This window comes from Pan paniscus, chromosome 18 (genome assembly GCF_029289425.2).
Source record: "Pan paniscus chromosome 18, NHGRI_mPanPan1-v2.0_pri, whole genome shotgun sequence".
Classification (NCBI taxonomy): Eukaryota; Metazoa; Chordata; class Mammalia; order Primates; family Hominidae; genus Pan; species Pan paniscus.
Window position 1 is genome coordinate 19640717 of NC_073267.2, and position 24630 is coordinate 19665346.

The following is a 24630-nucleotide window of genomic DNA, read 5'->3' on the forward strand; positions in this document are numbered from 1 at the left end:
GTGACAGACTGCACCTGGAGGAATGGTACACTTCCATCCAAATACTGTGTTTTTCCCACAGTCTTAGCAACTGGCAGACCAGGAGATTCTCTCCCGTTCCTGGCTTGGCAGGTCCCACGCCCACAGAGCCTTGGTCACTGCTAGAGAAGCAGTCCAAGATCAACCTGTGATGCTGCAGCCTGGTCAGCAACTATCATCAGACTGAACAGGCAATCTACAGATTGGGAGAAAACTTTTGCAATCTGCCCATCTGACAAAGGGCTAGTATTCAGAATCTACAAAGAACTTAAAGAAATTTACAAGAAAAAAACAAACAACCCCATCAAAAATTGGGCAAAGGATATGAACAGACACTTCTCAAAAGAAGACATTTATGCAGCCAACAGACACATGAAAAAATACTCATCATCACTGGTCATCAGAGAAATGCAAATCAAAACCACAATGAGATACCATCTCACGCCAGTTCGAACGGTGATCATTAAAAAGTGAGGAAACGACAGATGCTGGAGAGGGTGTGGAGAAATAGGAATGCTTTTACACTGTTGGTGGGAGTGTAAATTAGTTCAACCATTCTGCTCAATAGCCACACACTGTGTGGCTATTCCTCAAGGATCTAGAACCAGAAATACCATTTGACCCGGCAATACCTTCACTGGGTATATACCCAAAGGATTATAAATCATGATACTATAAAGACACATGCACACATATGTTTATTGTGGCACTACTCACAATAGCAAAGACTTGGAGCCAACCCAAATGTCCATTAATGATAGACTGGATTAAGAGAATGTGGCACATATACACCACGGAATACTATGCAGCCATAAAAAAGGATGAGTTCATGTCCTTTGCAAGGACATGGATGCAGCTGGAAACCATCATTCTTAGCAAACTATCACAAGGTCAGAAAACCAACCACCACATGTTTCACTCATAGGTGGGAACTGAACAATGAAAACACATGGACACAGGGCAGGGAACTTCACACACTGGGGCCCGTTGGGGGTAGTGGGGGCGGGGAGGGAGAGCATTAGGACAAATACCTAATGTAAATGTCGAGTTGATGGGTGCAGCAAACCAACATAGCACATGTATACCTATGTAACAAACCTGCACGTCGTGCACATGTGTCATAGAACTTAAAGTATAATAAAAAAAGAAAAAAAATCCATTCATATATCAATAAAAAATAGATCAATCAATCAATAAAACATTAAAGTGCAATGTGGACAAGAGGTGGTAAAAGCAGGCATCCTTGTGTTGTTCCTCGTCTTTGTGGGGAAATCTTTAAATTTGTAAGCCTTTCACTGTTGCATATGGTGTAAGTCTCTTCCTTTCTTTCTTTCTCCTTCCTTCCTTCTTTCCTTCCTTCCTTCCTTCTCTCTTTCTTTCTCTCTTCCTTTTCTTTTTTTTTTTTTTTTGAGACGGAGTCTCGCTCTGTCGCCCAGGCTGGAGTGCAGTGGCTCCATCTCGGCTCACTGCAAGCTCCGCCTCCCGGGTTCACGCCATTCTCCTGCCTCAGCCTCCCGAGTAGCTGGGACTACAGGCGCCCGCTACCGCGCCCGGCTAATTTTTTGTATTTTTAGTAGAGACGGGGTTTCACCGTGTTAGCCAGGATGGTCTCGATCTCCTGACCTCGTGATCCGCCCGCCTCGGCCTCCCAAAGTGCTGGGATTACAGGCGTGAGCCACCGCGCCCGGCCCTTTTTCTTTCTTTCTATAAATAGAAACAGCGGGCCGGGCACGCTGGCTCAGCCTGTAATCCCAGCACTTTGGGAGGCCGAGGCAGGCGGATCACGAGGTCAGGAGATAGAGACCATCCTGGTTAACACAGTGAAATCCCATCTCTACTAAAATACAAAAAAAAAAAAATTAGCTGGGCGTGGTGGCGGGCGCCTGTAGTCCCAGATACTCGGGAGGCTGAGGCAGGAGAATGGCCTGAACCCAGGAGGCGGAGCTTGCAGTGAGAGGAGATCATGCCACCGCACTCCAGCCTGCGTGACAGAGCGAGACTCCGTCTCAAAAAATAAATATAAATAAATAAATAAATAAATAAATAAATAAATAAATAAATAGAGCCAGCGTCTCACTATGTTGGCCAGGCTGGTCTCAAACTTCTAGGCTCAAGCAATCTTACAAAAGTACTGGGGTTACAGGAGTGAGTCACCATGCCTGGCCTGGTGTAAGTTTTTTATATATGCCCTTTATCCTGTTGAAGAAGTTCTCTTCTGGTCTTTATTATTTCAGTATTCTTTGTTGTTGTTGTTGTTGTTGCTGTTTTGTTTTGTTTTTTTTTAAATCCTGAAAAGGTGTTGGGTTTTGTCAAAGGCTGTTTTCTACATTATCCCTTAATTCTATTAATGTTGTGAATAACATTTATTTATTTATTTATTTATTTATTTATTTATTTTGAGATGGAGTCTCACTCAGTCTCTCAGGCTGGAGTGCAGTGGCATGATCTCGGCTCACTGCAACCTCCATCTCCTGGGTTCAAGCAATTTTCCTACCTCAGCCTCCCTAACAGCTGGCATTACAGGCGTGTGTCACCACGCCCAGCTAATTTATTTTTATTTTTTGTATTTTTAGTAGAGATGGGGTTTCACCGTGTTGGCCAGGCTGATCTTGAACTCTTTACCTCAAATGGTCCCCCTGCCTCGGCCTGCCAAAAGTGCTGGGAATACAGGCGTGCACCACCGTGCCTGGCTGAGTTTTTTCTTTTTTGAGACAGGGTCTCACTTTGTCACCCAGGGTGGGGTGCAGTGGCACAAACATGGTTCACCGCAGCCTCAACCTCCCCAGCTCAAGCGATTCTCTCACCTCAGCATGCCAAGTAGCTGGGACTACAGCTGTGAGCCACCGCGCCCTGCCCTGATTTTCTTATAATGAATCACCCTTACATTCTTGGGATAACTCTCATCTGTTAACACATATGTATAATATGTTTCTATGCTGCTGGATTTGATTTGCTAGTATTTTCTTTAGGATTTCTGCATCTATATTTATAAAGGACATTGGTCTATAGTTTCCTTTTCCTGTAATGTCATTGTGTGGCTTTGGTATCAGGGTAATGCTGGCCTCATAGAGTGGGTCAGAAATGTTGCCTCCTCTTCTAGTTTTGGGAAGATTTTAATAAGAATTGGCCTTAATTATTCAAATACCTGGTAGAATTCACCAATGGAGCCATCGGGTCCTGAGCTTTTCCTTACAGAACTTTAAAAAATTGTTACCAATTCCATCTCTTTCCTTGTTATAGATCTATTCTGACTTCCTAGTTTTTCTTGGGTTAGTCTTGGTAATTTGTGTGTTTCTAGAAATTTGTACATTTCATCCAGGTGTATTCAATTAATTGACATGTCATTGTTTATAGCATTCTCTTATAATCTTTTATTTTTGTAAGGGTTGTAGTAATCTTTGGTTCCTGATTTTAGTGGTTTGGGTCATCTCCATTCTTCTTTTGGGGGGATCAGTATTTCCAAAAGTTTAGCAATTTTGCTGATTTGTAAAAGAACCAGTTTTTGGTTTTGATGACTCTATTGCTTTTATAGAATACTATATTTTATTTATCTTCACGGTAATTTTTATTGTTTTTTTGCTGCTGCTTGCTTTCGGCATAGTTTGATCTTTTTCTAATCCTATAAGGTGGAAGAATGTATTATTTATTTGAGATCTGTCTTTATTTTTTTGCTTGAGACAAGGTCTTGCTCTGTTGTCCAAGCTGGAGTGTAGTGGTGCAATCATGGCTCACTGTAGCCTCAAACTCCTGGGCTCAAGTGATCCTCCTGCCTCAGCCTCCCAAGTAGCTGAGATCACAGGCATGTGCCACAATGCCTGGCTAGATTTTTTATTTGTATTTTTCATACAGATAGGTCTCGCTATATTACTGAGGCTGGTCTCAAACTCCTGGCCTCAAGTGTTCATTTTTTTTTTTTTTTTTTGAGATGGAGTTTCACTCTTGTTGCCTAGGCTGGAGTGCAATGGCACGATCTCAGCTCACCACAACCTTCACCTCACGGGTTCGAGTGATCCACCTGCCTCAGCCTCCTAAGTAGCAAGGACTACAGGCATGTGCCACCATGCCCAGCTAATTTTGTCTTTTTAGTGGAGATGGGGTTTCTCCATGTTGGTCAGGCTGGTCTTGAACTCCCGACCTCAGGTGATCCACCCGCCACAGCCTCCCAAAATGCTAGAATTACAGGCGTGAGCCACCGCGCCCGCCCTCTTTCATTTTTAATGTAGGTGTTTACAGCTATAAATTTCCCTCTGAGCATTGTCTTTGCTGCATCTCATAAGTTTTGGTAAGTTGTACTGCTTTTTCATTCATCTCAAAATATTAAAAAATTTTTTTATGATGTCTTATTTTGCTCATTGTTTATGTTAATTTCTACATAATCGTATATTTGTGAATCTAAAAATTTTCTTTCTCTTGTTGATTTCTAGTTTTATTCCATTGTGGTTGAAGAAATTATTATTATTATTTTTTTTTGCAGGGTCTCACTCTGTCGCCCAGGCTGGAGTGCAATGGTGTGATCTCAGCTCACTGCAACCTCCACCTCCCGGGTTCAAGCAATTCTCCTGCCTCAGTCTCCCAAGTAGCTGGGATTATAGACAGCCGCCACCACACCCAGCTACTTTTTGTATTTTTAGTAGAGATAGGGTTTCACCATGTTGGCCAGGCTGGTCTCAAACTCCTGACCTCAGGTGATCCGCCTGCCTCGGCCTCCCAAAGTGCTGGGATTACAGGCGTGAGCCACCGCACCCGGCCAAAAGTACTTTGTATGATTTCAACTTTTTTTTTTTTTTTTTTGAGACAGGGTCTCTCTCTGTCGCTCAGTCTGGAGTACAGTGGCGTGATCGTGGCTCACTGCAACCTCCACCTCCTGGGTTCAAGCAATCCTCCTGCCTCAGCCTCCTGAGTAGCTGGAATTACAGGTGCCCACAACCATGCCCAGCAAATTATTTTACTTTTAGTAGAGATGGGGTTTCACTATGTTGGCCAGGGTGGTCTCGAACTCCCGACCTCAAGGGACCCACCTGCCTTGGCCTCCCAAAGTGTTGGGATTACAGGCATGAGCCACTGCGCCCAGCCGATAACTCAAAAAATTTCAAGAGGCAAAGACTTATTTTTTAACAGATGTGAGACTCAGTGTTTTAAACAAGACCCAATAAAGACAGTATGAGGCTAACTGAATCTGTCTCTCCTGCAAAGAAAAATTTTTTTACTATTTTTTAATATTACATGAAAATTTTGTTTAAAAAACTAAATTTTACCTTTGTATGTAAAATTGTTCCTTTAGTAGTTTTAATGACATATAATGTTAACTCTTAGGCAGTCTCTGCCTCTCGGGTTCAAGCAATTCTATTGTCTCAGCCTCCTGAGTACCTCAGACTACAGGTGTGCACCACCATGCCCAGCTAATTTTTGTATTTTTTGTAGAGACAGGGTTTCGCCATGTTGGCCAGGCTGGTCTCAAACTGCTGACCTCAGGTGATCTGTCCGCCTTGGCCTCCCAAAATGCTGGGATTACAGGTGTGACCCACTGCACCCAGCCATTACTAATTTTTATTTTTAATGAAAAACTAAGGAGGTAGGCAATTTTAATTATGTACCAGGTACAGAGTCTAGGACAGTAATAATATATGTCAATAATATATGATGCTTTTTAGGATAGGCAGGGGACATGGTTAATTCTACACATCCCCAGGCCTTATCTACAATCTAAGGGCTTTAAAATAGACAAGTCCAACAATTATTTAAAATATTATAGAAGGGCCAGGCACGGTGGCTCATGCTTGTAGTTCTAGCACTTTGGGAGCAGAGGCTGGTGGATGCCTTGAGCCTAGGAGTTAAAGACCAGCCTGGCCAACATGGTAAAACCCGATCTCCACTAAAAATACAAAAATGAGCCAGACATGGCGGTACGTGCTTATAGTCTCAACTACTTGGAAGGCTGAGGTGGAAGGATCACCTGAGCCCAGGGAGGTTGAGGCTGCAGTGAGCATGCCACTGTACTCCAGCCTGGGCAACAGAGTGAGTCCCAGTCTAAGAAAAAAATTTATAAAAGTAGTTTAGGACCTGAAAGGTCTTAGTAAAGACAATACCAGACTTGTCTAATTTACACCAAATGTTCACATTCTGAAGATGTTTTTATTTTACTAATAATTGAAAAACTGTCTTTATTTACTAAAGATTATTAAAGTCATGTGAACTAAAAGATATTTAAAGTTTTTATTTTTTGATAAAATATTCAATTTAAGTGGTTAAGTCAACTGATTAGAGCTTTCGAAAATGTATTTCAGTAGCAAAATATTATGTATTCATGGCACATATAAACAGACATAACAGAAGTAGATCTTATAGACTTGTAAGACTTTCTGTCAATTTTAAAATTTTTATTAATTAATTAATTTATTAGAGACAAGGTCTCACTCTGTCACCCAGACTGGAATGCAATAGTATAATCATAGCTCACTGTAGCCTCAAATTCCTGGGCTTAACTGATCCTCTCGCTTCAGCCTCCTGAGTTGCTGGGACTACAGGCATGCACCACCATGCCCAGCTGATTTTAAAAATTTTTTATAGAGATGGTGTCTCACTTTGTTGCCCAGGCAGGACTCGAACTCCTGGCCTCAAGTGATCCTCATACCTCAGCCTCCCAAAGTGTTGGAATTACAGGCTTAAGCCACCACATCTGGCTGGTTTTAATTATTAAACAATAACAAAAAAATTCATTTTCTAAAAAAAAAAAAAGAGTACTGTGGCCTCTATACAAAAATAAAGAAAAACAATTTAGCATAGTGAAAACAAGATAGAGTCAATCATATTAAATTTGTATTTTTGAGACAGAGTCTCACTCTGTTGCCCAGGCTTGAGTGCAGTGGCTTGATCTCAGCTCACTGCAGCCTCTGCCCCCCTGGTTCAAGCAATTCTAGTGCCTCAGCCTCCAGAGTAGCAGGGACTACAGGCGTGCACGACCATGCTTGGCTTATTTTTCTATCTTTAGTAGAGACAAGGTTTCACCATGTTGGCCAGGTTGGTCTTGAACCCCTGACCTCAAGTGATCCGCCCGCCTCAGCCTCCCAAAGTGTTGAGATTACAGGCGTGAGCCACCGCGCCCAGCCAATTATGTTAAATTACCCTTATTACTATGATTTTTATAAAAGTGGTTTCAAGCATATAAAGAATGTTTGTTATTACTATTATGTATTATTTTCTTTATCATGATATTTCAGACAAAAGGAACTGCTTAGGACAACTTGAATATGTCTCATAGTTACAGCCTGCAAGCCTTTTTCTTTGCTGTGCCATGTGCCTAAGACACCATCCTTCGTTTGTGTGTGTCACAACCCTGCTAGTCTGTCCTCTAATCCCAACACCAATGTCCTGGGTGCCAATAAAGGCTTTCCTCACCTCCAAATTGAGACTTTATTGACCTCTCTTGGGGTGCTTATACTGGCTTTGGGATGAAATCTATTTTTTCTCCTCTCCCCTTGAAGAAGCACGTCTCTTTGCTTAAGGGAACGTAGAAGCCACAGCAGATCCTAGCCGATATCTGTTACCCTGAAGAAGAGGTCAGGGCCCAGGCACGGTGGCTCATGCCTGTAATCCCAGCATTTGGGGAGGTCGAGGTGGGCGGATCGCTTGAGCCCAGGAGTTCGAGCCCAGCTTGGGCAATATGGCAAGACACCGCCCCCCGACTCTACAAAAAATACAAAAATTAGCCAGGCGTGGTGGTGAGTGCCTGTAGTACCAGCTACTTGAAAGGCTGAGTTGGGAGAATCAGCTGAGCCCAGGAAGTTGAGGCTGCAGTGAGCCGTGATCGCACCACTGCACTCCAGCCTGTGCAACGTGGCAAAACCAGAGTGGGGCCTTGTCTCATTTTAAAAAGTAATAAGAGACCGAGCACGGGAACTCAGGCCTGTAATCCCAGCACTTTGGGAGGCTGAGGCGGCCAGATCACTTGAGGCCAGAGAGTTGGAGACCAGCCCGGCCAACATGGGAAAACCCTGTCTCTACTAAAAATACAGAAATTAGCTGGGTGTGGTGGCAGGCACCTGTAATTGCAGCTACTGGGAGGCTGAGGCAGGAGAATCGCTTGAATCTGGGAGGCGGAGGTTGCAATGAGCAGAGATCGAGTCACTGCACTCCAGCCTGGGCCGCAGAGCAAGACCCTGTCTCAAAAATAAATAAATAAATAAATAAATAAATAAATAATTTAATAAATAAGAAGAAAGGGTCAGGGCCATTTTTAAAAGGCACTAGATAAGGCCTGGTTGCAATCAGGGAGTGCGGGCAACTGATTTCTTTGAAGCCTCCTCTTGTTCTGTTTCTGTGACATTGACAGGGACCAGCTCCCATGGTTCAGGAGCTGCTGAGGGTTAACATCCTGTCCCAGGAGGGATCTGACCACACCAATGGCTTTATCGTTGCCTAATTGGGGAGGCCCTGTGGGGGATGTTTCAAGGACTGAGAGTGCAGAGGAGCCTCCCACATGCAGTTACGCTGATGGAAACACAATGGGTGGATTGCCACAGGGGCCGGCAGGCTCGCTGGTAAACAGGATGCACAGGTGGAAACCTTCCCCGCTGACCAGATACTTTGTTTCCTTTCTGGGGAGGCAGATAAAACAGTTACCATAACCGAAACCCTGCCCACTCTTCATTTGCAAACTGCAATGGTCTTAGACATCTTCCTTAGGTAAGCGCTTTGAGAGCTCCTGTTCATTTCAGGACTAAAATGAACAATAATAGCGACCGTCCTTCAGAGCCTGCTGGATGCCAGGCACCTCACCAGTGTCTCCCAGTGCTGGGTGCAGTGATTCACACCTGTAATCCCAGCACTTTGGGAGGCTGAGGTGGGTGGATCGCTTGAGCTCAGGAGATCAAGACCAGCCTGGGCAACATAGTGAGAACTCTGCCTCTAGAACAAAGAAAAAGGAAAAAGTAACTCCTGGTGAATTTCCAACTTAGAACAAGAGTGGGAGGTGTCCTATGCATGATCTTTAATGCTTTGCTCAAATATCACCTTCTCCGTGAGGCCTACCCTGACCACTCTGCTTAAAATTGCAACCCTCCTTCACCTCCACCCCGCATCGCAAGTTCTCGTCACTGCCTTTCTCACCTGCTACACACTCCATGATTTACTTATTAAGTATGTTTGTTAGGCCGTGTGCAGTGGCTCATGCCTATAATCCCAGCACTTTGGGAGGCTGAAGCAGGTGGATCACCTGAGGTCAGGAGTTCAAGACCACCCTGGCCAACGTGGCGAAACCCCATCTTTACAAAAATACAAAAAAGTTAGCCAGGTGTGGTGGTGCGTGCCTGTAGTCCCAGCTACTCGGGAGGTTGAGGCAGGGGAATTGCTTGAACCTGGGAGGGAAGGTTGTAGTGAGCTGAGATTGCACCATCGTACTCCAGCCTGGGCGGTAGAGCAAGACTCCGTTTCAAAAAAAAAAAAAAAAAAGTACTGCTAAGTCAAAAAGTATAAACAGTTTAAATTTTTTTTTTTGGAGACAAAGTCTTGCTCTGTTGCCCACGCTAGAGTGCAATGGCACGGTTTCAGCTCACTGCAACCTCTGCCTCCTGAGTTCAAGCGATTCTCCTGCCTCAGCCTCCCGAGTAGCTGGGATTACAGGCATATACCACCATGCCCAGCTAACTTTTTGTATTTTTAGTATAGATAGGGTTTCACCATATTGGCCAGGCTGGTCTCGAACTTCTGACCTCGTGATCTGCCCGCCTTGGCCTCCCAAAGTGCTGGGACTACAGGCAAGAACCACCGTGCCCTGCCTGAAGAGTCGAAATTTTTTTTTTTTTAAACAGTTTCACTCTGTCACCCAGGCTGGAATGCAATGGCACATTCTCAGCCCACTACAACCTCCGCCTCCCAGGTTGTAGCCATTCTCCTGCCTCAGCCTCCCAAGTAGCTGGGATTATAGGCACCCACCACCATGCCTGGCTACATTTTGTAGTTTTTTTTTTTTTTTTTTTTGAGACGGAGTTTTGCTCTTGCTTCCCAGGCTGTAGTACAATGGCGCCATCTCTGCTCACCACAACCTCCGCTTCCCAGATTCAGGTAATCCTCCTGCCTCAGCCTCCCGAATAGCTGGGATTACAGGTATGTGCCACCACGCCCAGCTAATTTTGTATTTTTAGTGGAGACGGGGTTTCTCCATGTTGGTCAGGCTGGTCTCGAACAACCAACCTCAGGTGATCTGCCCGCCTCAGCCTCCCAAAGTGCTGGAATTACAGGTGTGAGCCACCATGCCTGGCTCTACTTTTTGTAGTTTTTAGTAGAGACAGAGTTTCACCATGTTGGTCAGGCTGGTCTCGAACTCCTGACCTTAGTTGATCTGCCCGCCTCAGCCTCCCAAAGTACTGGGATCACAGGCGTGAGCCACTGCGCCCGGCCCAAACAGCCTAAATTTTAATAAATACTGCCAAATAACACTTTCAAAAGAGTATCCATTCATACTCCCACCAATGGTACATAAAAAGGCTCAATAACAATTGGTAAAATTGGTTTGGTGGGGAATTCAACTCTACACTGCTGAGCTGCTGCTATTTGCAACCATAGTTGTTGTTTTTTTTTTTTTTTTTTCTGAGACAGAGTCTCGCTTTGTCACCCAGACTGGAGTGCAATGGTGCTATCCAGGCTCACTGCAACCCTTGCCTCCCGGCTTTAAGTGATCCTCCTGCCTCAGCTTCCTGACTAGCTGGGATTACAGGAGTACGCCACCATGCCCAGCTAATTTTGTATTTTTAGTAGAGACGGGGTTTCACCATGTTGGCCAGGATGTTCTCCAATTCCCGACCTCAGGTGATCTGCCCGCCTTGGCTTCCCAAAGTGCTGGGATTACAGGCGTGAGCCACCGTGCTGGGCCCTGCAAACATAGAATCTTAGAGTTGAAAGGGACATAAAAATTCATCAAATTCTTGTCCAACTCCCCTCCCAAGGCAGAAATCCCCTGCAATACAGCCTTGTTTACAATGCTCTTGTCTGTGACTGGGGTCAAACTCCACATCTTTGATCTTAAGAATAAACCACCACTGACAGTGGGCTTATCACATCCAGTAAGTTTGTTATATCACTGGGCCAAAATCTACTTTCCTGGTGGGGCCTGGTGGCTCACGCCTGTGATCCCAGGACTTTGGGAGGCTGAGTAGGGCGGATCACCTAAGGTCAGGAGCCAGAGACCAGCCTGGCCAACATTGCGAAACCCCATCTCTACTATAAATACAAAAACTAGCTGGGTGTGGTAGTGCCTGCCTGTAGTCCCAGCTACTCGGGAGGCTGAGGCAGGAGAATCACTTGAACCCAGGAGGCGGAGGTTGCAGTGAGTGGCGATCACTGCACTGCACTCCAGTCTGGGTAACAGAGTGAGACACACGCACACGCGTGCGCGCGCGCGCACACACACACACCCTACCTTTCCTGCAACACACCCCACCTATCCTAGCTCAGCTCTGGGAAGTAACACAAAAGAGCTAATCCTTTTCCATATGACAGCCCTTAAAATATGTGAAGACTGTATCACATTTCCCCAGAGCCTTCTTTTTGTGGGGTACAACTTCCCAGTTGTGACCAAACACGTCCCTTCCATAGGAAAGTGCTGACTGGAGTCTCTTCAGCTGAGTGGCCTAGCATAAGAGCTTTAGAGTCACTAGGCTTGGGTTCAAGTCCGTGTTCCCACCCCTTCCAGCCACCTGACCTGGGCTAAATCACTTCTCAGACTTTAGTTTCCTCCCTTGGATAAACTGCATAGCAATAGTACCCATGTCATAGGGTTGCTGGTTTGGCCACATTATGATTTTTTTTCTTTTTTTTTTTTCTTTTTGAGACAGAGTTTTGCTCTTATTGCCCAGGCTGGAGTACAGTGGCACAGTCTTGGTTCACTACAACCTCCGCCTCCTGGGTTCAACTGATTTTTCCTGCTTCAGCCTCCCGATTAGCTGGGATTACAGGCACCCGCCACCATGCCCAGCTAATTTTTTGTATTTTTAGTAGAGTCGGGGTTTCACCATGTTGGCCAGGCTGGTCTCGAACTCCTGACCTCAGGTGGTCCACCCGTCTTGGTCTCCCAAAGTGCTGGGATTACAAGTGTGAGCGACTGCTGGCCTTTTTTTTTTTTTTTTTTTTTTTTGAGACAGAGTCTTACTTTGTCACCCAGGCTGAAGTGCAGTGGCATGATCTTGGCTCACTGCAACCTCCGCTTCCCAGGTTCAAGTGATTCTCTTGCCTCAGCCTCCTGGTAGCTGGGACTACAGGCACCCGGCACCACATTCAGTCACATGGATTTTTTTGGTGGGTTAATTCCTCCATAAGAAAAAAGTGTTTTAAATCATATTTTATGACCGTGTTAGTATAAGGATGAATATAACAAGGCCTGGTGCAGTGGCTCATGCCTGAAATCCCAGCACTTTGGGAGGCCAAGGTGGGTGAATTACTTCATCCCAAGAGTTCAAGAACAGCCTGGGCAACATGGCAAGACCCTTTCTCTACAAAAAATAAAAAAAATAAAAATTAGCCGGAAGTGGTGGCATGTACCTGTGGTCCCAGCTCCTCGGGAGGCTGAGGTGGGAAGACTGCCTGAGCCCAGGGGGTCAAGGCTGCAGTGAGCCATGATTGTGCCACTGCACTCCAGCCTGGGCACCAGAGCTCCTGCTCAAAAATACCAAAAACTAAAAACTAAAGATAATATATATATGTAATAAAGGCAGGGTTATGTTTATTTTTTCTTCTGATTTTAAAAGAAGTAAAACATTTTCATGGGGCCCTAAAAGTATTGTGGGCCTTAGGCATCATGCCTTCTGTAAGTTCATAGGCCCTGGCTGCTGGAAGGAGTAAAAAAGAGAAAACATGCCAAATATGTAAAGTGCTTAGCGCAGCACTGGGCCTGGCTCTTTGTAACTTAATAAATGGTGATCAAAAATTAAAAAGGGCAATGCAGGCCGGGTGCAGTGGCTCACGCTTGTAATCCCAGCACTTTGGGAGGCCAGGCGTGCGGATCACAAGGTCAGGAGTTTGAGACCAGCCTGGCCAACATGGTGAAACCCTGTCTGTACTAAAAAACACAAAATTAACCAGGCATGGTGGCACACACCTGTAATCCCAGCTACTCGGGAGGCTGAGGCAGGAGAATTGCTTGAACCTGGGAGGTGGAGGTTGCGGTGAGCCGAGATCACACCACTGCATTCCAGCCTGGGCAACAAGAGTGAAACTCCGTCTCAAAAAAAAAAAAAAAAGTTGGGGGTGTAGTGCAGAGAACAGAGTGTAACCCTGGAGAACTCTGCAGAGCTTTCCTTTTTTTTTTTTTGAGACGGAGTCTCACTCTGTCGCCTAGGCTAGCACAATCTCGACTCACTGAAACCTCCGCCTCCCGGGTTCAAGTGATTCTCCTGCCTCAGCCTCCTGAGTAGCTGGCATTACAGGTGCATGCCACCATGCCCGGCTAATTTTTTGTATTTTTAGTAGAGACATGGTTTCACCATATTGGCCAGGCTGGTCTTGAACTCCTGACCTCAGTTGATCTGCCCACCTTGACCTCCCAAAGTGGTAGGATTACAGGCATGGGCCGCCACACCTGGCCTGCAGAACTTTCTTTATTGGCATGCACTGGGACTTGCAGACTCAGCTCCAGCTGAATGTAAGGAACACAGTTCCTGGGTCCATGTTTTCTCACTGTGTTCACAGAGTCTTGCAAGAGATTCTGCAAAAAGACACGCAGTCTATGGCATTTATCTTGAGACGAGAGAAAGTATACATGTAAGGACATGTGCGTGAAGAATTCTGGAAGGATAAAGAAGATATTAATTTATAGCCATTACCTATTGAGAAGGAGGGATTGGGAATATTGTGAATAGGTCCAGAAGTGGGAGAGAGACTTTCCACTGCATGCCTACTTATAGTTTTGATGTATAAACAATGATAATAGAGTGCTGATTCAAAAATGTTAATAATTTCTTTTCTTTTTTTCTTTTTTTTTGTGATGGAGTCTGACTCTATCACCCAGGCTGGAGTGCAGTGGCGCAATCTCAGCTCACTTCAACATCTGCCTCCCGGGTTCAAGCGGTTCTCCTGCCTCCACCTCCTGAGTAGCTGGAATAACACTTGTGCACCACCACACCCAGCTAATTTTTGTATTTTTAGTAGAGACAGGGTTTCGCCATGTTGGCCAGGCTGGTCTCGAACTCCTGACCTTCGGTGATCTGCCAGCCTCGGCCTCCCAAAGTGCTGGGATTACAGGCTTGAGCCACTGCACCTGGCTCAAAAATCTTAGTAATTTTTTTGACTGTCCTAAATTGTTTATTAGGTATGAGTTTTACGAACTTTACTTATATTAGTGGTAACAGCGGAGATTGAGAGTATTGCGCCTTCTCCAAGCTGCCCGGCAAGAACCACCAATAGTGTGGTGGAACTTACGGCCCTTTCCAAGGCCATGGCTCTTTTGGCCTGCACATGCCAGGCCACGCATCTCCTTGTGCTTGTGGACTGGTTTGGTGATCCACTGGGTGTCAGGATTTCTTCTGATAGCTTTATGGAATGGATCAATGAGGATAACCTCAAAAAATTTGTGTGTGGAATCTTCACCCATCCAGTAAGAATTCAGGACTCTTAGAGCCCCACAGTGGCGTCCAACTCACTCCTCTGCAATCAACTGTAGGCTTCAGTTAATACCATGATGGACAGGCTTGCCGTAAGTTGCACCCTTAGGAACTGAGCATTTTCGGCCGTCACGGAGAATACGAATCCCGTATATAACATAACCTTGCTTGATCTTGTAGCCTAGTTGGTGCACTTTATCGGGCCGGGTGGGGCGGGGAGCCCTGTGGAGAGCAGAGAGCTGGCGGTACTGCCAGCAGCGGACCCTCAGAAGAAAGCTCATGACATCAGACTGCTTCTTCCTCCACAGCTCGTGGATGTACTTGTATGCACCCATCTTGGCTTACCTGATTGCTGCTGCCAGACAGAAGGGCCAAAAATCTTAATAATTTTTATTTTGAAAAATATATGCATGTGGTTAGAGAAAACTTCAAACAGTTCAAAAGGGTGAAAAGCAACTCTCCCTCTTGTACCCAGGGAGGACCTGGTAAGATATAACATCTCATACAGGACTTACAGAACCTCTATAAAAACTATTAAAAAATTTTGTTGAGAGACAGTAAAGAAGACCTAAATAAATGGAGAGATATACCTGTTCGTTGATTGGAAGAGCCTAGATTTGAAGGCGCCAACTCTTGTATTGATTCATAGATCAAATGTAATCCCAATGAAAAGCTCAGCTTTTTTTTTTTTTTTTTTTTTTGTAGAACTTGACAATCTGATTCCAAAACTGATAGGGGAATAAAAGGAAGTCAAAGTACCCAAGACACTCTTGGGAGGAAAAAACAAAACCAAAAATGAACTGTGGGCTGGGCGCAGTGGCTCATGCCTGTAATCCCAACACTTCGGGAGGCCGAGGCAGGTGGATCATCTGAGATCAGGAGTTTGAGACCAGCCTGGCCAACATGGTGAAACCCCGTCTCTAATAAAAATACAAAAATTAGCTGGGCATGGTGGTGGGTGCCTGTAGTCCCAGCTACTTGGGAGACTGAGGGAAGAGAATCGCTTGAACCCAGGAGGCAATGGTTGCAGTGAGTCGAGATTGTGCCACTGCACTCCAGCCTGGCAACAGAGCGAGACTCCATCTCAAAGGAAAAAAAAAAGCTAGACATGAAGCTAGGGAGAGGAAGACAAACCAGAACCCACATTCCTTTTTGACACTGTTGTTTACTTTTCCATTATAGCCATTCTAGCACAATTAGAGTAATATCTTATTGTGGTCTGTTGAAATACTTTAAAGGAAGTTACACAGATCATGATAGATTACTTTAAATGCCATGCTATATATCTCTAAAAATACACGTTTATGTATTAGAAGACTCAATATTGTTAAGATGGCAATACTACTCCAAAGTTATCTATAGACTTGATGTAATCTCTATGAAAATCCCAATGTCCTTGTTTGCAGACCTGGAAAATTCAGACCTAAAATTCACATGGTATTGCACCCAACAGCCAATCTTGAAAAATGAGCATAGTTGGAAGACTCACACTTGGTGACTTCAGAATTTACTACAAAGCAACAATAATCAAAAAGTTTGGTATTGTTAGGAAGATAGGCATATAGATTAGTGAAACAGAATTGAGAGTCTGGAAATAACCCATACATCTATGGTCAATTGTTTTGTTTTGTTTTGTTTTTTTTGACAGAGTCTCACTCTGTCACCCAGGCTGGAGTGCAAAATTGTCACACCTGTAAGTTCTGAAATTTTTTCTCTTATTATTTCATCTACAATTTTTTTTCCTGTGTTTTGTCAGTCTTATTTTTCTGAAATGCTTATTATTTAGATGTGGGATCTTTTTGTGTGACCTTCTAATGTTCTCCATTTTCTCTGATCTCTGCAAGATTTCAGCAATTTTTTCTTCCCTTTTCTTTTTTTACTTCTTGCTTTCTTAATTTCTGAGAACTCCTTTTTGTTCCCTGAATGTTTCTTTTAAAAGATATACTGGTTGGGTGCAGTGGCTTACACCCGTAATACCAGCACTTTGGGAAGCCAATAGGAGGATTGTTTGAAGCCAGGAATTTCAGAGAAGAATTCTGCAATCTCCTCATTGAAGGTTGTGGTAGTCATACCTGACCCTGTGAATAATTCTAACCAAGACTGGGCATGGTAGCTTATGCCTGTAACCCCAGCACTTTGGGATGCTGAGGCAGGTGGATCACCTGAAGTCAGGAGTTTGAGACCAGCCTGGCCAACATGGCGAAACCCCATTTCTACTAAAAATATGAAAATTAGCTGGGCATGGCAGTGCATGCCTGTAATCCCAGCTACTTGGGAGGCTGAGGGAGGAGAATCGCTTGAACCCGGAGCCGAGATCATGCCATTGCACTCCAGTCTGGGCAACAAAAGCAAAATTCCATTTCAAAAATAAAATAAAATAAAAATAAAAATAAAAAAATTCTAACCAATGAGGTATGATTGAAAATGACACACATCTTTGCCAATCATACTTCATTGGTTAGAATTATTATTATTATTGGAGACAGAGTCTCACTCTGTTGCCCAGGCTGGAGTGCAGTGTTATGATCTCGGCTCACTGCAGCCTCTGCCTCCCTGGATCAAGTGATTCTTCTGTCTCAGCCTCCCAAGCAGCTGAGATTACAGGCATGCACCATCATGCCCAGTTAATTTTTTGTACTTTTAGTAGAAATGGGGCTTCACTATGTTGGCCAGGCTTGTCTTGGACTCCTCATCTCAGTTATCCACCTGCCTTGGCCTCCCAAAGTGCTGGGATTACAGGTGTGAGCCCACATGCCCGGCCTGGTTAGAATTATTCAGAGAATAATTGAACAATTATTCTGTGAACAACTTGTAAACGAACAACCTGAAAATTAAACTAAGGAAAGAAAATTAAGACAATCCACTTGCAATAGCACCAAAAACAATAAAAATACTTGGTAATAAATTTAACAAAAGATGTTCAAAATTTGTACACTGAAAGCCATGAAACATTGCTGAAAGACATTAAGGAAGACCTAAACAAATAGAAAAACGTCCCATGTTCATGGATTAGAAGACTCAATATTGTTAAGATGTCAATACTACCCAAAGCAATAAACAGATTTAGTGCAATTTCAATGGTCTTTTCTGCAGAAATGGAAAGGCTGATTCTCAAATTGATATGGAATTGTAAAAGACTCCAAATAGCCACAACATTCTTGAAAAAGAAGAACAAAGTTGGAGGACTCATATTTCTTGATTTTAAAGCTTACTACAAAGCTACAATAATCAAAACAGTGTGGTGTTATCTTAAGAACAGACATATAAACCAATGAAATAGAATTGAGAGTCCCCAAATAAACCTATACAATTATGGTCAATTGATTTTTGACAGGTGTGCTAAGACAATTCAATGGGAGAAAGAATAGCCTTTTAAAAAAATTGTCCTAGGACCACTGGATAAACATGTACAAAAGGATGAAGTTGGACCCTAACCTTGCAATTACCTTAAAAATTATTATAAATATAAGAACTAAAACTATAAAACTCTTAGAAGAAAACACAAGGATGAATTTTCATGATCTTGGACTTGGCAATGAATTCTTAGATATGACACCAAAAGTACAAGCCAAAAAAGAAAAATAGACAAATTAGACTTCATCAAATTAAAAACTTTTGTGCATTGAAGGATATTATTAAGAAAGTAAAAAGACAATGTACAGAATGGGAGAAAATATGTGCACACCATGTATCTGATAAAAGTCTATGTTTTAATGTAATTAAAACATGAACAGAGTTAATTTGTGCGGCGGCAATAAAAAAGGGAAACAAATATGAACAAAGGACTTGAATAGACATTCCTAGAAGATATGTAAATCACCAACAGGCACGTAAAAAGATGTTCAACATCATTAGTCTTTAGAGAAACACAGACAAAAACCACAGTGAGGTCTCAATTCACACACACTAGGATAGCTACAATTTTTTTTTAAAAGTGTGTGTGTTGGGGGTGCAGCTGGGAACAGTGACTCATGCCAGCACTCTGGGATGCCAAGGCAGGAGGATCACTTAAGTCCGGGAGTTTGAGACCAGCCTGGGTGACATAGCAAGACTGCCATCTCTCCAAAAAATTAAAAAATTAGCTGGGAGTGGTGGCATACCCCTGTGGTTCTAGCTACTTGGGAAACTGAGTCGGGAGGATTGAACCCAGGAGTTTGAGGTTGTAGTGAGCTATGATCATGCCACTGCATTCTTGCCAGAGCAATAGGGTGAGATCCTATCTCTAAATTACATAAATAAATAAATAAGTAAATATGCAGAAAATAAATGCTGGCAGGAATGTGGAGATATTGGAACACTCATGCATTGCTGGTGGAAATGCAAAATGGTTCAGCTGCTGAGAAAAACTGTTTAATGATGCGTCAAAAAGTTAAACACAGAATTACCATATATCTCAGCAATTCTACTCCTAGAATATTCACAAAATAAATGAAAACATGCACTCACATAGATGCACATACTATACACATGTCGACAGAGGCACTATTCACCGCGCCGGGCCCAAAACATGTATTTTCTTAGGAACACCAGATAGCACTTCAGTGCTATGCTTGGGGGCCATTTCAAACAGCAAAATCAATAATAAATACCATAGAAATGTGAAACCTATGGCACACAAATGCTGCAAAAAGGGCATTTGTGGCCTGGCGCAGTGGCTCACGCCTGTAATCTCAGCACATTGGGAGGCCGAGGTGGGTGGATCACCTGAGGTCAAGAGTTCAAGACCAGCCTGACCAATATGGTGAAACCCCGTCGCTACAAAAAATACAAAAAGTAGCTGGGCGTGGTGGTGGGCACGTGTAATCCCAGCCACTCGGGAGGCTGAGATGGGAGGATTGCTCAAACCCAGGAGGCAGAGGCTGCAGTGAGCTGAGATCGAGCCACTGCACTCCAACCTGGAAGACAGAGTGAGACTCCATCTCAAAAAAAGAAAAAAAAAAAAAGGACATTTACAATAGGACAGCTGAAACAAGAAGTCAGGGTGTGGCCTCATTCAACCTCAGATAGGAACATGTGTGTTGAGCAACTCAAATTTTCTTCTTTTTTATTTGAGACGCAGCCTTGCTTTGTCACCCAGGCCCAGGCTGTCCCAGGCCCAGGCAGTGACGTGATCTCGGCTCACTGCAATCTCTGCCTCCTGGGTTCAAGTGATTCTCCTGCTTCGGCCTCCTGAGTAGCTGGGATTACAGGTGCCCAACACTATGCCCAACTAATTTTTGTATTTTTAGTAGAGACTGGGTTTTGCCATTTTGGCCAGGCTGGTCTCGAACTTCTGATCTCAAGTGATCCGCCAGCCTCAGCCTCCCAAAGTGTTGGGGTTACAGGTGTGAGCCACCGCACCCAGCCCTTTTTTATTTTTATTTTCATTCATTTTGAGACAGGGTTTTGCTCTGTCACCCAGACTGGAGTGCAGTGACGCCATTGTGGTTCACTGCAGCTTCAACTTCCCGGGCTCAAGTGATCCTCCCAGCTTCCAAAGTAGCTGGGACCAAAGGTGCGCACCATCACAGCCGGCTAATTTTTTTGTCTATTTTTGGTAGAGACGGGGTTTTGCCATGTTGCTCAGGCTGGTCTCCAACTGCTGAGCTCAAGTAATCCACCCACCTCAGCCTCTCAAAGTGCTGGCATTCCAGGTGTGAGCCATCACGACCAGCCAGGGATCTCACCATTCTTAAGGGCCTCTCATTGAATTCTCCTGTTGATAGTTGCATTGATTTCTCACTCCTTCTTCTTCTCTGTCTCTTGCTACATCCGGACTCTCTCTGATTCATTTTCTCAAAGACATTCATCTAGAATGTCTAATTTTTGTGGTTGGGATCAATACAGTTCACTTGCTTTATGGGGTGGGAGGAGTGTAACTTGTCTTTAAACTGAATTCTAAGCAGTTTTCACTTTTAACTCACTACAGTCTCCATGCTATATTCTGAATGTTTATATCCCCAAAATTCATATGTTGAAATCCTAACCCCCAAGGTGATGGTATTAGGAGGTGAGCCTTTGAGAGATGATTAGGTCTTGACAGTGGAGTTCTCATGACTGGGATTAGTGCCCTTATAAAAGGGACCCCAGGCTGGATGTGGTGGCTCACGCTTGTAATGGTTCAGCTACCAAGGCCCCCGAAGTGATGAGATCGCTTGAGCCCAGCGGTTTGAGACCAGCCTGGGCAACATAGTGAGACGCCATCTCCATTTAAAATTAAAATAATAATAAATAAAAAGGACCCCAGAGAGATCCCCTGCCACTTATCATAGGAAGGCACAGTGAAAAGACAGCTATCTAGAAGAGCAGGTCCTCTCCAGACACTTGAATCTACCAGCACTTTGATCTTGGACTTCGGTACCATGTTACAACAGCCATACATTGTGCTACTGATATTCCATATATAATTGACATTTTCAGGGTTTTTTTTATTTGTTTTTTGTTTTTTTGGTTTTTTTTGAGACAAAGGCTCACTCTGTCGCCCAGGCTGGAGTGCAGTGGCACGATCTTGGCTCACTGCAACCTCCGCCTCCCGGGTTCAAGTGATTATCCTGCCTCGGCCTGTTGAGTAGCTGGGACTACAGGCATGCAGCACCACGCGCAGCTAATTTTTGTATTTTTAGTAGAGATGGGGTTTTGCCATTTTGGCCAGGCTGGTCTCGAACGCCTGACCTCAAGTGATCTGCCCACCTTGGCCTCCCAAAGTGTTGGGATTACAGGAGTGAGCCACCACTGCACCTGGTCTCTTTTCTATTTGTTTTGTTTTTTGTTTTTTGTTTAAATAAAGACAGGGGTCTCCTTATGTTGCCCAGGCTGGTCTGGAACTTCTGACCTCAAGTGATCTGCCTCCCTCACCCTCCCAACGTGCTGGGATTACAGGCATGAGGCACTGAAACTGGCAGAATTTGAAGGTGAGGATTTGGGCTGGGCAGGGAAAGTCCACGCAGAGCAGAGCTATGAGGAAGACTGAAGCCCAAGCCCAAGGTCTCCCATGACAGTAGGCCTTTTTTGGTAAAAGATCTGAAAGTCTGAATTTGGGGATCCTGTAAATAAAACGTTCATGGGTAGGGCTGAATCCAGGATGCAAATGAAGCCATCATGAGTCTGTTTTTCTCCCTTTCTTGACTTCTGCTTGCCCTTTGTTGGCCCCAGCCTCAGGCTTCATGTAGCAGGGACACGATGGATGTCATTCAGGTACCTGGGTCCCCTCAGACTTCCAGTGAGAGGAGTCAGAAGCAAGACTCTCCTTCCCCATATTCTTTTTTTTTTTTTTTAAAGACGAAGTCTTACTCTGTTGCCCCAGGCTGGAGTGCATTGACACCATCTGGGCTTGCTGCAACCTCTGCCTCCTGGGTTCAAGCGATTCTCATGCCTCAGCCTCCCAAGTAGCTGGGATTACAGGCATGCACTAGCACATCCTGCTAATTTTTGTATTTTTAATAGAGACGGGGTTTCATCATGTTGGCCAGGCTGGTCTGGAGCTCCTGACCTCAGGTGACCTGCTCGCCTTGGCCTCCCAAAGTGCTGGGATTACAGGCGTGAGCCACCGCACCTGGCTTCTTTCCCCAGATTCTTAGCCCAAATTACATTGTGACTCTTGGGCTGTGACTAGGTCACATGCTCTCTTTGAACCAATCACTGTGTCCAGATGAATGCAATGCACTCATTGTCTAAGGCTGGGAACACATTTTGGGCACAGGGAATGGCCTTTCAAAACTGTACATCAAATCATGTCCCTTTCCAGTCTGACGTCCTCTCCAGCAATGATTCTCAACCAGGTCGAGTTTGCCCTCCCAGGGGACATTTGGCAATGTAGGGAGGCATTTTTGGTTGTCACAACGTCAGGGTGTGTGTGCAGGTACATTCCTGGCATTTGGTGGGTAGGGGCCAGGAATGAGGCTAAAACATCCTGCAATGGGTCAGGTATGTTGGCTCAAACCTGTAATTCCGGAGCTTTGGGAAGCCGCAGCAGGAGGATTGCTTGAGCCCAGGAGTTTGACACCAGCCTGGGCAAAATGACAAAACACCATATCTACAAAGAAAAATACAAAAATTAGCTAGGCATGGTGGCACGTGCCTGTGGTCCCAGCTACTAGGAAGGTTGAGGCAAGAAGATCCCTTGATCCCAGGAGTATGAGGCTGTCGTGAGCTCTGATCATGCCATGCCACTCCAGCCTGGGTGACAGAGGGAAACCCTGTCTCAAAGAAACAAACAAACAAACAGGCCAAGCATGGTGGCTCACACCTGTAATCGCAGCACTTTGGGAGCCTGAGGCAGGCAGATTGCTTGAGCCAGGAGGATTGCTTGAGCCCAGGAGTTCGAGGCTGCAGTGAGCTATGATCACACCACTGCACTCCGCACTCCAGCATGAACAACAGAGCAAGACCTTCTCCAGAAAAAAATAAAACCCCTCAAAACCAGATAAAGATATCTGCAAAGATAACAGGAAATAATATTTCTCCCAAGGACACTGCAGCTGTAAAGTGCCATGGTGACTTCCTACTGTGAACCACTGCTTTCTGACTTGCTGAGAAACTTTGTTTCATGAAATCATAGATAGATAATTTGTAGTTTGAAAATATATCAGTACAGGCTGGGTGCAGTGGCTCACGCCTGTAATCCCAGCACTTTGGGAGGCCAAGGCAGGTGGATCACCTGAGGTCAGGAGTTCGAGACCAGCCTGACCAACATGGTGAAACCCCGTCTCTACTAAAAACACTAAATTAGCCAGGCATGGTGGCGGGTGCCTGTAATTGCAGCTACTTGGGAGGCTGAGGCAGAACTGCTTGACCCTGGGAGGTAGAGGTTGTAGTGAACTGAGATCATGCCGTTGTACTTCAGTCTGGGCGACAAGACCAAAACTCTGTCTCAAAAAAAAAAAAAAAGAAAAAGAAAAAAAGAAAAGAAAAGCAAATATGTCAGTACAAATGAAATTTTTTCCTCTTGCTTGGAGGATCTGGGCAGTTGGATACCCAGGCACAGCAATTCAGATAAGGGTTCCCTGAACAAAGTGGTCCACATTTACTAAACTTTAGAAGTTAATTTTTGTCTTTGTTTGGTGAAGCAACCCATAGCTGCTCAGTTGCTCTGGTGTCCCTCTCCCTCCTTTTTTTTTTTTTTTTTTTTTTGAGACAGGGTCTCACTCTGTTGCCCAGGCTGCAGTGCAGTGGTGCAATCACAGCTCAGTAGAACCTCTACCTCCTGGGCTCAAGCAATCCTCCCACCTCAGCCTCCCGAGCAGCTGGGAATACAGGCATGTACCACCATGCTTGGCTAATTTTTGTATTGTTTGTGGAGATGGGGTTTTGCCATGTTGCCCCAGCTGGTCTTGAACTCCTAGCTTCAAGTGATCCCCCAGCCTCGGCCTCCCAAAGTGCTGGGATTATAGGCGTGAGCCACCATCCAGCCTTTCCTTGTTTTCAGTAAATGAATAAACCTGACTTTCTCACTAAAGGTTAGTCCCTGGTGGCCAGGCTGGTCTCGAACTCCTGGGCTCAAGCAATCCTCCCACCTCAGCCTCTCAAAGTGCTGGGATTATATGTGTGAGCCATCACGCTCAGCCTCATTTATGTATTTGTTATGGCTGCCTTTGCACTCCCATGATAGATGTGAGAAATGGTGGCAGAGACTGCAGGGCCTGCAAAGCCTAAAAAATGTACAATCTGGCTCTTTACAGAAAAACTTTGCGGACCCCTGGTCTAAATGTTCTGAGTACATAAGTGAGCAAAACACAGCTAAATTCCTCCATCATGGAGCTGAAATTCTAGTGGGAAAAAGAAAAAGATTTACGTACTTACAAGACACCATAAATACATCTAGTATATGACTTGTATATAACTTAGGGTAATTAAATGGTAAGAAAAGAAGTGGCCGGGCATGGTGGCTCACACCTGTAATCCCAGCACTTTGGGGGGCCGAGGTGGGCGGGTCACCTGAGGCCAGGAGTTCAAGACCAGCCTGGCCAACATGGCAAAACCCTATCTCTACTAAAAATACAAAAACTAGCTGGGCGTGGTGGTGCCAACCTGTAATCTCAGCTGCTCG

At 44.6% G+C, this 24630-nt stretch overlaps 2 protein-coding genes across 2 annotated transcripts in view; both read right to left on the minus strand.

Annotated features, from left to right (window-relative positions):
* The window catches only part of LOC129394161 (uncharacterized), a 92301-nt gene that overhangs the window by 24680 nt on the left and 42991 nt on the right, over positions 1-24630 (minus strand). The window contains exon 5 of the mRNA XM_063598465.1: positions 22525-22617. Coding sequence (XP_063454535.1) covers positions 22525-22617 — 93 coding nt within the window. The remainder of the gene's footprint in view (positions 1-22524; positions 22618-24630) is intronic.
* Positions 12032-14961, minus strand: LOC129394168 (large ribosomal subunit protein eL15-like). The gene is given in 1 exon segment (XM_063598466.1): positions 12032-14961. A coding segment is annotated over 1 exon segment (600 nt). The 5' UTR covers positions 14942-14961; the 3' UTR covers positions 12032-14341.